At 45.6% G+C, this 11,220-nt stretch overlaps 1 protein-coding gene across 1 annotated transcript in view; it reads right to left on the reverse strand.

The window, feature by feature from the left end:
• PDZD7 (PDZ domain containing 7) overlaps window positions 1-10,345 on the reverse strand; it is a 99,413-nt gene extending 89,068 nt beyond the window's left edge. The window contains exons 1-2 of the mRNA XM_044299943.1: window positions 10,303-10,345; window positions 5,508-5,924 (exon numbers count right to left, since the gene is read on the reverse strand). Of these exons, the coding sequence (XP_044155878.1) occupies window positions 5,508-5,700 (193 nt within the window). The 5' untranslated portion in view covers window positions 5,701-5,924; window positions 10,303-10,345. The remainder of the gene's footprint in view (window positions 1-5,507; window positions 5,925-10,302) is intronic.
• Window positions 10,346-11,220: the final 875 nt, after the last annotated feature.

Below are 11,220 nucleotides of genomic sequence, written 5' to 3' on the forward strand. Positions count from 1 at the left end.
ATAAAGTCAGCCATGTGTGCCAGAGTCTCAACAGACAAGACTTCGCTGTCCTCATCAGGAGGATGACTCCCAATCTCCTCATCCTCTTCTTCCTCTTTGGCCCATCCATGCTGAACAGATGGAATAAACCTGCTATGGGTACTACCCTCTGTAGCGGAGGCAACCGACTCCTGCTCCTCCTCCTCCTACTCATCATCCAATTCGCACTGAGAAGAGGAATGGAGGGTGATCTGGCTATCACCCTGTGTACTGTCTTCCCCCATTTCCACCTCTTCCACATGCAAAGTGTCCGCCTTAATTGTGAACGGCGAGCATTTGAGTAGACACAGAAGTGGGATGGGTACGCTGATAATAGCGTTAGTGCCGCTCACCATCTGTGTTGATTCCTAAAAGTTGCGTAAAACCTCACAGAGGTCAGATATCCATGCCCACTCGTCGCTTGTGAAGAGCGGAAGCTGACTGGAAAGGCGACGATCATGTTGCAGCTGGTATTCTACTACTGCCCTCTGCTGCTCACAAAGCTTGGCCAACATGTGGAATGTGGAGTTTCAGCGCGTGCTCACGTCACACAACAGTGGGTGAACTGGCAATTGCAAGAGCTGCTGCAGCGTTGCCAGACCAGCGGCAGCTGTAGATGACTTTCGAAAATGGGCACACACATGGCGCACCTTCACCAGTAGCTCAGGCTAATTGGGGTAGGTTTTGAGAAACCGCTGAACCACTAAGTTAAAAATGTGGGCTAAGCATGGTATGTGTGTGAGCTTGCTGAGCTCCAAAGCCACCACCAAGCTATGGCCATTATCTGACACCACCATGCCTGGTTGTAGGTTGAGTGGCGAGAGCCACATCTCAGTCTGGTCCCTTATACCCTGCTATAGCTCTGCAGCGGTGTGCTGTTTGTCATCTAGGCAAATTAGTTTCAGCACGGCCTGTTGCCGCTTCCCCACTGCAGTGCTACACTGCTTCCAGCTACTGACTGATGGCTGACTGGTGCTGCAAGATGAGAATTCAGGAAGTGGAGGAGAAGGGGGGTTGCAGCTACTAATGTAGGTGCTGGCAGAAATCCTGATGGAATTAGGGCCTGCAATCCTTGGCGTTGGTAGCACCTGTGCCATCCCAGGGTACGACTCGCTCCAGGCCTCCACAACGTTCACCCAGTGTGCCGTCAGGGAAATGTAGCGTCCCTGGCCAAAAGCACTTGTCCATGTGTCAGTCGTTAAGTGGACCTTCCCAATAACTGCATTGGTCAGGACCCGGGTGATGTTACGGGACACATGCTGGTGTAAGGCGGGGACGGTACACCGGGAAAAATAGTGGCGGCTGGGGACTGAGTAACAAGGTATGGCCGTCGCCATCAGGCTGCGGAAAGCCCCAGTGTCCCCAAGCCTAAATGGCAACATTTCCAGGGCCAGCAATTTGGAAAGGTCTGCATTTAGTGCTATGGCCTGTGGGTGGGTGGCTGGATACTTGCGCTTTCGTTTTAAGGCCTGGGGTATGGACATCTGTACGCTGACTGGGACACAAAAGTGGATGTTCTAGCTGATGGTGCTTCGAAGGTCCAGGTGCAGGGTGGGCATCCGGGCCTGCGTCTTGGACAGGGGATTGGCCAGCATGTAACACAGAGAAAGAGGAGGCAGTGGTGTGACCACAGACTGCAGACACTGATTGTGGACCCAGGCATTCAGCCTACCTACTAGGGTGCTTTGATGTCATGTGGCGTATCATGCTGGTGGTGGTGAGGTTGCTAGTGTTCACGCCCCTGCTCATTTTGGTACAGAACAGGTTGCAAATGACAATTCTTTTATCGTCTGCACTTTCCTCAAAAAAGCACCAGACTGCAGAACACCTACCCCTTGGCAAGGGAGGTTGCTGCAAGGAGGTGCTCAGGGGAACAGTTGCATCCTGTTTGGTGTAGGCCGCCTTCTCCCTTTTGCCACCCCACTGCCTCTTCAAGCCTGTTGTGGTGCCGCGGATCCCTTCCCCTCTGTACTGCTGTCCTCGCTCTGCTTGTTACCTTCCTAGGTTCGGTCAGTGATTTCATCGTTCACGACCTCCTCTTCCACTTCCTCACTCTGGTCATCCTCCTGATTTGTTGACCTAACAAGAACCTCACTTGATGACAACTGTATCTCATCCTTATCATCAACCTCTTGAGACACAAATTGATGTTGACTTATTGGCAACTGTGTCTCATCATCATAATCCACCTTGTGAAACACTTTCCGTTTCCCACCATCATCTTCTTCTGATTGTGGATGCTCAAGAGATGGGGAATCAGGGCACAAGATCTCCTCATGTCCTTCTTCAAGCGGGCTTTACGAGAGGCCCAAATCAAGGAATTGCGATGAAAAGTGCTCCTCGGACAAGTTTGGGATGACTTGTTTGCCAAGACTCTCCATGATGGGAGGAAGGAGGATCAGGGTGAGGATTCTGTTGACCAGACTCTTGGCCACTGAGACCGGACTTTGTGGAAGACAGGGTGGTGCTTAACCGACTGGAAGCATTATCTGCTGCAATCCAACAACCACCTGGTCGCACTGGTCTGACTTTGAGAGTGGTGTCCTGCGCTGCCCTGCAAACTTGGACATGAAGTTAGGTATCGTGGCTAAGTGTGTTTCTTGTGCTCTGGCAGCAGGCACAGTGTTACTGCACCCAGGGCCACGGCCTCTGCATGCACCATCAGCAGCACAGCAACCTCCCCATCCCTTACTGCTCGCCTTGAGCATATGAAATAGTATATATGCTTGCAAGTATGTTACACATACAGTAGGGCAGGTTTTGTAAGTGTATGCGCAAATAAATTACATTAAATGTCACAGATATTTAGGATGTGCAAACGTTATACAGGAAATGTAGCGCAGGTAATGTCACTGTCACCAGTGGATAACAAAGTCTTTGACTTGAACAGTGCAGTGTTTATTCACACATAAACAAAAATGACAGTTCGTCGTCTTGGTGTTCATTCACACCATGGCAAGCCCACAGAACAAAAAGCATTCACCTTGTCAGCGGTTTTGGCAGTAGCAGTCCCCAACAGGCTTTAGGGCCTGCTTTCCAGCAATGCGGCTCTCAGCCCTTTAGTACAGCACACATCATGCAGATCTCAAACCACAGAGACTCACAGATTCACTGTGAAATGGAGGATATTCCACACCCAGCTGAGACTGCTGGCTGGGTTTTATATCCCTAACCAAAACCCAGCCTGGAACGTGGGGAACAGTCACCCACCCTGCAGTGAGCACTAGCTGCCGCTGACACTTAGAATTACCGCCTCTTACCTCACCGTGACACATATCTTCCGTCAATGATGCCCCCTTGCGCTTTCCTACACACTGAATGTCACAGATATTTAGGAAGCGCAAACGTTATACAGGAGATGTAGCGCAGGTAATGTCGCTGTCAGCAGCGGCCAAACAATTGCGCTGAATGTCAGATATTTAGGATGTGCAAATGTAACACAACAGATGTAGCAGAGGTTGTATCACTGTCAGCAGCGGCCAAACAATTGCACCCAATTTAGCGCAGGTTGCGCTAATAATATATATTGCAGCCAAATAAAACAATAGTCCTTAAAAGGACTTTTGGGTCTTTAACACCTTTCAACACTAAACCCTGCCTAAATAATAATTCCTATCCCTACACTATCTGTCCCTTCTGCTGCAGCTCTCCATGACTAAGGCCTCATGCACGCGACCGTTGTTTGGGTCCGCATCGGTGGCTCGGATGCGGACCCATTCACTTCAATGGGGCCGCAAAAGATGCGGACAGCACTCCGTGTTCTGTCCGCATCTGTTGCTCCGTTCTGTGGCCCCGCAAAAAAAATAGAACATGTCCTATTCTTGTCTACTTTGTGGACAAGAATAGGCATTTCTACAATGGGCCGCCCGTTCCGTTCCGCAAATTGCGGACGGCACACGGGCGTCTTCCGTTTTTTGCGGATCCGCAGTTTGCGGACAGCAAAAAAAAATTAATGATCGTGTGCATGAGGCCTAAGACTGAGCCGAACCACATGTTATCGGGTGCTATATAGCTCCTGATGAAGCGTTCCGACCAGCCAATTACTGTAATGCCAGTAAACAACATGGCTACGGCATTACAGCGAGTGCCAGTACTTCCCCACACGTATATTGGCTACGTAGCAGCTAAAAAATGTGCAGGGAGGAGACTAGAGCATCGCGCTCGAGCACACGCGAGTCAAAATGGTGTTCGCATTATTAGGGAATAGTGTTCGCATTATTAGGGAATGGCTGCTGGAGACTGGGGTACCTCAAATGAATTGGCCTGCACTTTCTCCAGACCTGAATCCCATTGCAAACCTATGGGATCAACTGAGTCTCTGTATACAGGCTCATAACTCTGTACCCCAGAACCTCAATGACCTGAGGGCCGCCCTTCAAGAAGAGTGGGATGCCATGCTTCAGCAGACAATAAGTCAACTTGTGAACAGCATGAGACGTCATTTTAAAGCTGTAATAGATGCTGAAGGCCACATGACAAGTTATTGAGACACAGAATTTTTTTTGTGGGGGTATACCCAGCACTGCTGTTGGCTTTTGTTTCAATAAATTGTTTGAGATGAGGAAATCACCATTGCATGCTTCTACTGAAATGCCCTACTTTCATGATAAAATATCACTGAACTTTTTACGTTTTCCATAAATTTAACCCGAAACCAAATATCCCTAACTTTTTGTGAATAGTGTATATCCGCAGGGGAACTGTACGTACTGGGTCTGAAAGATGCCCCATTCTGTTAGATCTACATGCCCCAACAGAGCATATAGACAGGAGCTTTCTGTCAACCCCTGAAATTCCAATCCAACCATGTCTAGCTACAGATCATATATGGCTTAAAGAGGACCTTTCACCGATACTGACATTGTGAACTAAGTATACAGACATGGAGAGCGGCGCCCGGGGATCTCACTGCACTTACCATTATCCCTGGGCGCCGCTCCGTTCTCCTGCTATGCCCTCCGGTATCTTCGGTCACTAAGTTATGGTAGACGGTCACTAAGTTATGGTAGGCGGAGTCTGCCCTTGTTCTGCTGTAGCGCTGGCCAATCGCAGCCCAGAGCTCACAACCTGGGAGAAAAGAACCTCCAGGGCTGTGAGCTCTGCGCTCAGTGCAACTACATGGCAGCTGAGAGAGGCTAACGAGATGACAAAACGAAAGCAAAACAAAAGAACCTCAAGCAGGAGGTTATGAAGAACGTCTGTCAGAGCTTCTCAGATGTCTGGTGGTGACAGAAATTTCCTCAAACAACACATTTTCCCGGGAGCAGTAGAACAGAATAGTAAATGAAGTCCATTCAAATGAATGGGTGACCAATGGCCATACATGGTGGGGTCACATCCACCAGATTTTCTTTCCTTACATTCCTCTCCATGACCATCCTGGTCACTAAGTTAAAGCAATATATTTGTTATGTGCAAAATATTCATAAAAATAAACAAGTCACAAACAGGATACTAACTGATGTAGAGAAAACCATACAAGGACTTACCTTCTAAGGGAGAGTTTATTAAAATCACTCTTCCCATCGGTGAGGTGGCTCGCAGCCCTTTAGGGTGACCATTTCCTGGTCGGTTCAGCTTTCGAAATAAATGCCGAGCCCTAATTGAGGAGTCTCTCCTGGAACTGCTGGGGAAGTCATCATTGGTCATCTCACTGTCATCCACTTCAATAGCATGTGCCATGGTGGTGGAACGTGAGGGCAAGTCATAGGGATCCTAGAGTCTGATAAATGCCGTGGGTGAAGAAATGTTTGTGTGCTTGCAAATACGAAATTCCGGCCTCATGTCATCTCCCACCAGAAGAGAAATATGCTGAACATAGTGATAAGAAGCATGTCTTCAGGCGATAAAATGAAACTCTGTGTTTGCCATTGTAAATACCATTCAATAAATGACCATGACCTAAACTGGAGGAACAGAAAAAACTTTTGTTAGACATGTCTTAACTTCTGTGCATTTCATAAATTAAATGTCGGCTCTGTTAGGTCTTCTGGTTACCCTGCATGAGGGCAGTATAAGATAGATGGGGGTGGTGCTGAGCTCAGGGATATTTGAGTATGATTTTCAAGTAAAAAGGTTTTTAAATGCTGTCAGGAGTTATAGAGAAAGCCTGTGAGTCCTGCTTCCCTGACCACACCTAGATATAACCTATGAGTCCTGCTTCCATGACTACACCTAGAGAAAGCCTGTGAGGCCTGCTTCCTTGACCACACATAGCAAAAGCATGTGAGTCCTGATTGCTCTGACCACACCTCTGAACATGGAAGCAAACTGCCCCTTTATCTAATAAAATTTCATTTGCGACTTATTCTCTCTTCCATATATTTTGTCATCCAATCTCTGTAGGTAAAGATTCGATGCAAGGTGCTGTGGAGTGCAGGCCTGAAAGGAGCACCAGGTCACTTGTAGACGCAGCACTTCTGGAAGCTATACCTGGCTACATGAATAATTTACAGCAGATTCCGACATCCTGTGCACCGTAAGTGAGTAACGAGAGCTGAGAAGCAGAGGAGTATTTGGTTCCAAAATGTGCATTATGGTTCACGGGGACCATAACATCATATGGAACGTCTGCACCGCAATGATTCTAATAAAAAAGATACAAATATAAAAAGCAACATACAAGGCTGCTACGAGCCTACTCCATCCATAAAACTAGTACAATTTCTATAATATAATTGAAATGCGGTAATGATCAGTATTTCTGCAGCATTTTTTTTTGCTATGTAAGTGACATATATGCTTCAATACAACTCAATATGTTGCAGTTAACTGCTTTGTGTACTGCAAACCCAACCTCCACAGGATGACAGGCCGGGATCATATGACAGGTTGCTGTTACACTTCATAGCACTCTATAACAAATACAAAGGATGGAAGCTATTTAACCTATTCCTCTCCATTTTAGCCCATATAAGAATATCCTCCCCCACTGACCTTCCTAAAGGATGGTATTCCAATACTTTATCAGGAAGGCAGGTAAGGCCTGGAAGATCTCTAGGATAGGCTATCACTTGCTTGGTGGGTCTTTGTACAAACTACAGATTGGCGTGGTATTAAAAAGCAGGTATATGCAGTGGTGCATCTATACCGGGGGGGGGGGGGGGGGGCAGATCCTGCACTTGTGGTCAGCTGCTAATGGCAATCCCCAGCAAAAATGCATACAATGGAAGATGCCTGCAGCGGACCACAAGTACCACAATGGACATCCTACACATGATAGCAAATGTGTGGATGTGAAAAACAGTAAAAATAATATAACAAAGACAGGTGCACTCTGCGGTCTTACTAACCCTCATACTGGTGTAAAATTGAGAGATTAGCCAACATATCCTGCTTGGAGGACATGTCTGAGCCCGAGCACCGTGCCAAGGTTTCTCAAGTAGCTCGGGACCTAACGCTAAACCTACCTACCTGGTAGGTCTTTGACCACAGAAAAGACTCTTTGGCAATTTTATCCCAGCGTCATTCAAGGGAGTGAGGCTGAGATGTAGTAGATGCACAACGCTTTGTTAACTAAAGTCCCAAATGATGCAGTCCTAAAGGACAAAATCAGCTCTGCTACCTCTGTAATAATAAATGGCGATTCACACATTTATAAGTAATGCATATCCAAACTAAACTGTGAATGCGCATAACTACTGCGCATATGTTTTTTAGTATGTTTGTTACTTGATCTTCCTTAAAGAGGTCGTTTTATCTCTCTGTTTCTAAGGCGAGATGAGACACTGTCCCGACCACCAGCCGGCTGGGGAACAGCAGAGCGCTCCTGCACTCGCTGTTTTCAGTAGCTCCCATCGAGGTGAATGAGAGCTATGGAAACAGCGTAGCACAGCAAGCTATACTTTTTCTGAGTTAGGGCTCATGCACACGACCGTATGTATTTTGTAGTCTGCAAAACATGGATCTGCAAAAAAAAAAACGGATGACGTCCATGTGAAATTTGTGTTACATACATTTTATTTGTGCATCCATTGTAACAATGCATGTCCTTGTCTGCAAAACGGACAAGAATATGACATGTTCTATTTTTTGGGCGGAATGCACACTAATTAATTTAAAAAAAATTTGCAGCTCCATTGAAATGAATGGTTCCGCATAAGGGCCGCCAAAAAACCTGAATGGACACGGACAAAAAGTATGTTCTTGTGCATGAGCCCTTGGGGACACAGTATAGCTTGCTGTACTATGCTGCTTCCGTAGCTCTCATGCAACACAATGGGAGCTACTGAAACAGCGAGTGCCGGAGCTGGTGGTCGGGACAGTGTCTCATCTCACCTTAGTAACGGCAAAATGAGACATGATACGTAGGGCTCTTTCACACTTGTGTTATTGTCTTCCGGCATAGAGTTCTGTCGTCGGGGCTCTATGCCGGAAGAATCCTGATCAGTTTTATCCTAATGCATTCTGAATGGAGTGAAATCCGTTCAGGATGTCTTCAGTTCCGGACTGGAAAGTTTTTTGGCCGGAGAAAATACCGCAGCATGCTGCGCTTTTTGCTCCGGCCAAAAATCCTGAACACTTGCCGCAAGGCCGGATCCGGAATTAATGCCCATTGAAAGGCATTGATCCGGATCCTGCCTTAAGCTAAACGTTGTTTCGGCGCATTGCCGGACCCGACGTTTAGCTTTTTCTGAATGGTTACCATGGCTGCCGGGACGCTAAAGTCCTGTTTGCCATGGTAAAGTGTAGCGGGGAGCGGGGGAGCAGTATACTTACCGTCCGTGCGGCTCCCGGGGCGCTCCAGAGTGACGTCATTCTGGAGCGCCCCGGGAGCCGCGCGGACTGTAAGTATACCGCTCTCCCGCTCCCCGCTCCTACTATGGCAACCAGGACTTTAATAGCGTCCTGGCTGCCATAGTAACACTGAACGGATTTTGAAGACAGATCCGTCTTCAAATGCTTTCAGTTCACTTGCGTTTTTCCGGATCCGGCGTGTAATTTCCGGCAAGTGGAGTACTCGACGGATCCGGACAACGCAAGTGTGAAAGAGGCCAAAAGAAGTTGAAGTTGGATATAGGAGGCAGAATTGCTAACAGGAGGACCAGTTCACGCACACATTGCCTTGGGCTACCTCATACGTCTTTATACCGTCACAGCAGGAGTTGCTGTAATATACATAGAAATATTTTTTCCACTGTCCCAAGCACATGTCAGTTTTCTACTTCAGACTATAAACTTTACATTGTGTTACAATCTGCATTGTTCACCTAAAGCAGGGGTCAGCAACCTTCTAGCTGTTGTGAAACTACAATTCCCGGCATTCTATATTCATTTCTATGGGAGGTCTGAGAAGAGAAGAGCAAGTATGCATGCTGGGAGTTGTAGTTTCACAACAGCTGGACTGCTGGAGGTTGCCTACCCTTGACCTAAGGGTTTGGCCACACGGTCAGGTTTCTGCATGCAGTTTTAGAAGCCAAAATCAGGGGTGGATCATAAAATGAGAAAAAAGTATAAAGGACAGATACGAGTGTTTGCCCACTTCTTTTTAAATAGCACTTTTTCCCTAAAGAGGAGGTAACGTAAAAACGCCAAGAGCTACAGCATGATACATTTTTGAAGAGAAGCAAAAAAGATGAAAAATGTCAATGAACAAAAATGTCAGTAGAAGAAACCCTTGTGAGTTCTGTGTTTCTTATTTTTTCATTTTTACGGCACAAAAATGCAACAAAAAAGGCTCCTAAAAAATGTAGAAGTGCAGAAAAAATCCAGGAACAACCTATGTGTGAACCCCCCCCGAAGTCTGCATTTAGAATTTGCATCTAACAAAACGTTCTTTACCTATTCTTTACATTCCTTCCTGTATATTTTCTAGAGTCATATAAGTCGTATCATTGTTTTTTTCCCTGGATTCATTTTCCAGATCCTGAGCCAGAACTTTCTTTGTGCTGATGAATGAGCTCTAAGGTCAGGCAGCCATCCTCATTGTGAACAGCAATAAATGTATCAATGCAATAAATGGAATATTATTAAAGAAATGGAACATTATTAACATTACTTAAATAGGAAATATAACACAGGCAGAACTGTTAACTGTTTACACCCTGGAGCATCACTACTACATGCCGGTTGCAAACTATCACTTTTACTGTGCACATAGATGCATTTACTAGGAGGCTCAGGAATAATATACCTTATCAGTTACAGTTCTGACGCCAGGCTTTTGCAGAATTAGGTAAACTTGTAGCACAAGACAAGCAACTTTCAAGCTACAGAGCATGTTTCTTGGCTATGGTGCAACTAGTAGAAAAGGACAAAGTTATCCCATGCACAACATTGACTTACTTTACATTTGTGGTTGTAGATGGATCCTCTGATGCTGAGCTGCTTCCTCTGAATACTGTGTTACATCACAAGCCTGCACTGTGTATGTGTAACATGACAGGTCCACTCCAGCGCCCTCTAGTGGCCACTAGCAGCCAATAGGAGGAGCAGCACAGAATCTGCCAGGCGTTTTGCAAGCAAAGTTACTTGTATTTAGAATATGCACAACCAGATCAAACAGCAAAGATGAAGAAGGTGGATCTCTGGTGGTTTAGAGTCAATAATTTCTGCCTCCATATATTTAACCCCTTTAGGACCGGGCTCATTTTCACCTTAAGGACCAGGCCATTTTTTTGCAAATCTAACCAGTGTCACTTTAAGTGGTGATAACTTTAAAACGCTTTGACTTATCCAGGCCATTCTGAGATTGTTTTTTCGTCACATATTGTACTTCATGACACTGGTAAAATGGAATAAAAAAAAAATCATTTTTATTTATAAAAAATACAAATTTTACCCAAAATTTGCAAAGATTTGCAAATTTCCAAGTTTCAATTTCTCTACTTCTATAATACATAGTAATACCTACAAAAAGTCGCACGGAGTGAGCACCACACCATTGTTTTCCAGGCAGGTGTGGCCACTTTTATCCTACACAAATTTTTTTATTACTTTACATACCCCATATGTCTATTTCATGTTTGGATCATTTTGGGAATGACATTTTACTTTTTGGGGACGTTTCAAGGCTTAGAAGTTTAGAAGCAAATCTTAAAATTTTTCTGAAATTTTCAAAAACCCACTTTTTAAGGACCAGTTTAGGTCTGAAGTCACTTTGTGAGGCTTAAATAATAGAAACCACCCAAAAATGACCCCATTCTAGAAACCACATCCCTCAAGGTATTCAAAACTGATTTTTACAAATGTCGTTAACCCTTT

Source organism: Bufo gargarizans, chromosome 6 (assembly GCF_014858855.1).
Source record: "Bufo gargarizans isolate SCDJY-AF-19 chromosome 6, ASM1485885v1, whole genome shotgun sequence".
In the NCBI taxonomy this organism is placed as follows: domain Eukaryota; kingdom Metazoa; phylum Chordata; class Amphibia; order Anura; family Bufonidae; genus Bufo; species Bufo gargarizans.